This window comes from Dryobates pubescens, chromosome 15 (genome assembly GCF_014839835.1).
Source record: "Dryobates pubescens isolate bDryPub1 chromosome 15, bDryPub1.pri, whole genome shotgun sequence".
Taxonomy (NCBI): Eukaryota; Metazoa; Chordata; class Aves; order Piciformes; family Picidae; genus Dryobates; species Dryobates pubescens.
In genome coordinates, this window is record NC_071626.1 from 10072648 (window position 1) to 10078647 (window position 6000).

The 6000-nt window shown below is 44.4% G+C and overlaps 1 protein-coding gene across 1 annotated transcript in view; it reads right to left on the bottom strand.

Annotated features, from left to right (window-relative positions):
* Positions 1–3765, bottom strand: part of ISX (intestine specific homeobox) — a 28553-nt gene extending 24788 nt beyond the window's left edge. Inside the window, exon 1 of the mRNA XM_054167941.1 lies at positions 3398–3765. Within this exon, the coding sequence (XP_054023916.1) occupies positions 3398–3575 (178 nt within the window). The 5' untranslated portion in view covers positions 3576–3765. The remainder of the gene's footprint in view (positions 1–3397) is intronic.
* Between the last annotated feature and the right edge of the window lie 2235 nt (positions 3766–6000).

Below are 6000 nucleotides of genomic sequence, written 5' to 3' on the forward strand. Positions count from 1 at the left end.
GTGTGAAGCTGAATGACTTTGATCAAATACAGCAATTACCCCAAGATGTACAGAATAGAGTATTGCTCTTCTGAAATAAATAAACCTTAACTGCAAAAATTGGCAGCTCTGTTAGGAAAGCAAAGGGTAAGAAACTTAGGCATCTCTTTGGTGTCAGCAAGAAATCAGCAGTGGAAAAGCTTCATTTTCACTCCCTTTTTAAACACCTTTGATCAGTTGCAAAAGCCATGTACAACATCTTGGAATATCTCCACAGCTTGCCTGTTTTCCTACCTCCAGAGACAGTTCAGTGTATCTTCATGTGTCTATACTATTTTAATTAGTTACATTTTACATTGCCTTGAGTATATTAATCCAACCTTGCTTTCTAGCAGGGGAGAGAAGAGTCACTACTGCTACAGTTTCTCTCTGTCTATGTGATGAGGCAAAGACAAAGGTAAGGCCTGGCTGTTCCACCTGCACTGCTTTCCAGGAGAAAAACTGACAGTACTCTCAGGTAGAGCAATTTGGGATGAGACAGTACTGGCAGTGCATTAATGCAATTCTAAGAACCCAACATGTCCTGCATACAGATTTGCCAGATCTTGCGCTTGTAGCAGCACGCTTAGCCAAGGCACACAGTGAAATGGGGTTTCAACATATTGATTGTGAAACAAGTTTCATATAAAAAGCTTCTGTCTCTGCCACGCTTCTCTGTTCCAAGAGGAGTCTCATGTTGTTAAAATGCAGTTCTGTGCTCCATGTTACAAACAGCAGCAGCTTCATGTTCGCTGGTGTTATCTGTCTCACTTTGGATCCAGTGTCACAAAGTGACTGCCATGAGCCCTCTAGAAAGGACTTTTGGCTTACAAAATCTCACTCCCACAGAGCTCGTATCAGCATTTCCCTCCATCTGCAACCTGCCACCTGGGCACCTCTGACACAAAGAACCCATTACATTTGCATCAGAAACACGTATGTCCTTATCCATCCCTAGAAATTGCCAAGGTCTCACTTGTTTCAGTACCATATCTAAAACATTGCCTAGGTCTGCTGTTGTTTAGGTCCAATCTGCCCTGGCAGCTTTAGGAAACCCCTAAATGCTATGGTGCTCCAACAGTACCAATGAAACAGCCAAGCAACACTATCCATGGACTTCAGGAACCTCTTATAACTTTGAAGCTGCCCTTTCTTTGAGTAGCAGGCTGGACTTCAAGATGACCTTAAGAGGTGGCACCCAGCCTCAATTACCCTGTAGTTCTATAAAAAATCATCAGGATGCTATCCTGCTTGCCTGTACATAGGTTTCCATGGAAAACAGGCACTAACCCAAAGGCAGGGGCTGTATACTCAGCCCCAATACTTGGGACTCCCATGACTGTGAGATGTGTTATGGCTGGATTCTGACCCGTGGTCAGGAAACAAGTTCTGCACAAAATCAGTGAAGTTACCCTATGTTAGCTGTGAACAAGAAAGTGCAAATCTTGTGCAAACCATGGCTTGAGAGGCAGCATTTGTGGGACTGGGCTCAAGTTCAAGTGGTGGCTAACATTGCAAAAGTGATGTGCTGCTCACTTCACTGCACTTGTCTTCCTGATTTAGCTATTGTTTGCTTTCCAGTCAGGGTCAGTATCCAGCTTGGACATAAAACCAGCTGAAACTATATGAATAAGCAATGGTTACTTGGCTCCAGGTTTGTGGAAAAAGACTCACTTCCTTACTGCTGGGTCATTCATCAAGTATTCTAGGGAATAGGGTCCTGATCCATCAAGGGATCTCTGTGTGTTTCAAATAAGAAATACAGTGTAGCATTAAGCTTTTATGAAAGCAGTTGAGTGAGAGGTGAGTAAAAATTTTCTGTCCAAAGTACAGGTAATTTTTCAGTTAAGTGAATGTGTTTGTGTACATAAACCATCTCCTTTTTTATGGAAGCTGTAGATTGAAAAAGAAGAGTAAATAATAAATCTAGAAAATACTGGCCACAGGTCTTTGCTTAAGGAAAGAAAATAAGACAATTTCTGTGTGGGTAAAAGTTCTCTCAAGGCCAAAAGAACTAAACCGAGGAAACCAAAGTCAAAAAGGCAAATGCACTTGCTGGTTTGCCAAGATTGAAGTAATGCTAGTTTTCTACTCTCTAGTTTTACTTAGTTCATGAAAGGACCTGGTGTACTGTGTCCAGTTCTGGGCCCCTCAGTTTAGGAAGGATGTTGAGTTGCTGGAATGTGTCCAGAGAAGGGCAACAAGGTTGGTGAGGGGTTTGGAACACAAGCCCTATGAGGAGAGGCTGAGGGAGCTGGCGTTGCTTAGCCTGGAGAAGAGGAGGCTCAAGGGAGACCTTATTGCTGTCTACAGCTACCTGAAGGGAGGTTGTAGACAGGCGGGGGCTGGTCTCTTCTCCCAGGCAACCAGCACCAGAACAAGAGGACACAGTCTCAAGCTGTGCCAGGGGAGGTTCAGACTGGATATTAGGAAGAAATTTTATGCAGAGTGATTGCCCATTGGAATGGGCTGCCCAGGGAGGTGGTGGAGTCACCATCAGTGGAGGTGTTTAGTGGGAGACTTGATAGGGTGCTTGGTTGCATGGTTAATTGATTAGGTGGTGTTGGATGATAGGTTGGATGTGATGATCTTGAAGGTCTCTTCTGGTCTGGTCTGGTCTATCCTATCCTATCCTATCCTATCCTATCCTATCCTATCCTATCCTATCCTATCCTATCCTATCCTATCCTATCCTATCCTAGATGACAAGGAAAAATGCTTAAACAAAACTGTGGGTTTTTTCTTTTCTTGTCCCAGCAACTGAGTTCTAACACTCCTTAGCTACCATTACCCTTACAGACAACTCCTTCTGCTTGAGGATGAGTGGCTGAATTCATCAGAAAATAGTACTGATATGAGACATGGCTGTAAGTCCAGACAACAGGCAGCTTGTGATATAAGTGAAACTCCAACAACTTAATTAAGTTGTAGCCATCTTAGAATAGTTTCCTATGTTTGAATGCCTGTCCTTACTTAAGTCAGGTGACTCTTTTGCTGTTGCTGTGGTTGTTTAAATAACAAAAGTATTGGCTTTTAAAGGGAAAGACACCGGGATGTTTTATTTGTTCACAATAAACACTTCTCACTGTTACTGAAGAAACCTGTCTGCAGTAAAGGTTCAGGTTGCATACCCACCTCTCCAATGACAATGAGACTTCATAATCCTGCCAAAGGGTAGTAGCAGAGCCCACTCTACTGCAAGGTTGAAAGCTAATTGTTTTTTAAAGATGATCTCTGTGTATATAATGAATCAATTGTCCCTGATTTGGGAAATCTCAGACTCTTACAAAAGCTAACGAATAAAAATTGGACAAAGGGGATAGCTTTACCTGTTAAAAAGAAAGGAGCATTATCATTAAATGTTATGCCTGGTACTTACCAAAGGCCAGTGGTGACCCTGCTTTTAGGTCTGGAAGTCTCTCAGCATGGTTTCTTCTGTTCCTGGTTTCGCTGGTCGGGGTGATGCTGGCAGAAGGCTTCTTTAATATTTCCTCAATGGAAAAGGATAGGCTGGGCTTCCCCTGGCCAGCACACGCTTGAGGATCCATCATCTTCATGCCAAAGTGACCACAGGGCACAAAGTCCTCTCCTGTTCTCCTGGCTCTTGATTCACTTCAAGCAACATGCAGAAGGAAGGTGCAGGTCTCTCCCCACCTGTACCCAGCCAACCTGCAGGAGCACTGGGAGGAGGAACAAAGGTGACTCACGCTGTGCCTGCTCCTCTGCTGATCACCGTGGGACCCGCGCTCCTGTGTCTGGGGAAGACAGCATTAGAAACAGAGGTAAAAGCCTTACCAACCCCACCCACTGCCAAACATCCCCCAGCCAGCGCACATTTATGGAGTTCTGAACAATCACATGACCATACCAGGAGGAGGTGTGCTTCTTGAGGACCTTGGCAAAAAAATGCCCTGAGAAGGGTTCCTTCTTGTTGATATATCCTGTTTGTGGGGCAGTAATCCTCCTTTTCTGCTCTCAGGTTGAAATCTGTGAAAAGCCCACTGGATTTCTACCGTTGTGGAGTTAAAAGAATCAGCAGGATGAACACTTGCCCCTCCTGCCATTTACTAGCAAGAGAGACACCGTGTAAACTTCTGTCACATGCAAGGAGGTGTCACACACAGAAATCTCCCTCACCAGCAATTCCCAGGTTATCCTTCAGTCATCCCCCTCAGCCACCAGCTTTGGTTCAGATTCTTTTCTTCTGCTTTGGAAACCCTTTGAACTTTCCAAACAGGTGCTTTTCAACATCATCCCATCTTATCAATCACAAGAGACAGAGAGATGGTCCTTGCAACATGCTTAGAAATAGGAATTAGTGCCCTCTCTCCCCCATCTATAGTGCTAAAGATAAAACATTACTTTCTTTGTCTCCTGAGGCTAAGTAGCTTGATAATCATCCCACTAGTCACTTGTGCCTGCCTCCTGGTCAGGCATGCACCCCAGGGAAGAAGTTTTCCCAGATAACTCAGATGAATGTCAGCAAGTTCTCTCCTAAGCCACTTCTAGCTCCTTGTTAATTTTTATTTTGGGAAGAATGTGTGGCTAGATACACCCCCATTCCTTCCCTCTCCCTGCCCCCATGGGCATTTCTTGCCACCTTCTGGGATTGCCCCTCACCTTTTAAATTGCTGTGGTTGTGTCTCACTCTCCTGCTGGTTCTCCTTTGCGCCTTCCTTATCAGACTCTTATAATTGCATTGGCAGGCCCTGCCTTATTTGTCCAATGAACTGACAATTCTTGAGCTGATATCCCATCATATGACCTCTTCATGGAGTGGAGACCAAAATTACTGTGTAACCAGGGGGCAATAAACCACACCTGATAAGATGAAAGGCTTTCAACTTTTTTCAGATTCAAGAACCTGGAGAAGTGGTGGGGGTGGTGGGGGAAAAAACCAATGAAAGAGGTAAAAATTGGTGCAGGCAGTGTTGATGAAGAATATTTAATTATCTGATTTTATTAATCAAGTTTCTCCACAGGTGACAGGGTAGACAAGCAAAGTGTCTTTCACACTGATGAAATGTTTGGGGTAGAGATTGTGGAGTGGTTTGTTGTTTTTTTGGTGTTGTTTTTTCCCCCCCCTCTTCCCTTTGCGTGCCTCTGCCTAGTGGCTCAAGGAAGCTCTTTGTGTAAAGGAGAATTTCACATCTTCCCAGTTGTCTGATGAGATGGCAGCTGTTTTGTGGCCCTGTTGTGGCCTTCTTGGCAAGCAGGGGACAACTTGCTGTTTCACTCAATGCATGTGGGGGTGCCTCCCTGGTCAAGTCATACCCTCCTGCTTCATTGCCAGTACCTGTGATTCTGACTGGGCACACAGAGAGGGATGCCTCCTTCTTCTCTGCTTAGGCAGAATGAAATAGTGAGTAGTTTACAGGCTGAGAAGATGTGAGTGTGTCATCTGTTTGCAGATGGAAGGGAAAGAAACATGACCTGAATTGAAACCTTGGGTGAAAACTGCCTAGCTAGTAACAGAGTTCCCCTTTTACCTCATGATTCCCAATTCAAAACTCATGAAAAAGCACAAGGAGAAACCTAGTACATTCTTTCACACATGCCTTACTTTCCCTGCTCAGCTTGCCCAAGGCACTAAAAGAGGGGATACTCTTTTTGCCTTTACTTGCTTTCTGTAGAGCAATGGCTTAAAATCCTGGTCACTTTTCAGATGTCAAGAGTTGAATGTCCTCGACCCAGCCTTCAGTGTATTAATTTAGCACATATGACAGCATCTGGACTCTGATGTTTAGCATGCTGCCTTTGACCTGAAAACCTTCAGGTGCAGAGCAACTAGCTCTAGGGACCAGGAGCCACTGGTTTTTAAGCCTTCCCCGCTGTCCATTTTCCGTAGGCTTTATGTAGTTGCAGGAGAGAAGCCCACGAATTTGCCTGCTTCAGTTGCTAAGTGAAGCCCAAGAAAGGACACATTTCCTTTGCTGTGGAAAACCTTGGCTTTGGATTGTTATTAAAGCATCTTTGTGCTTG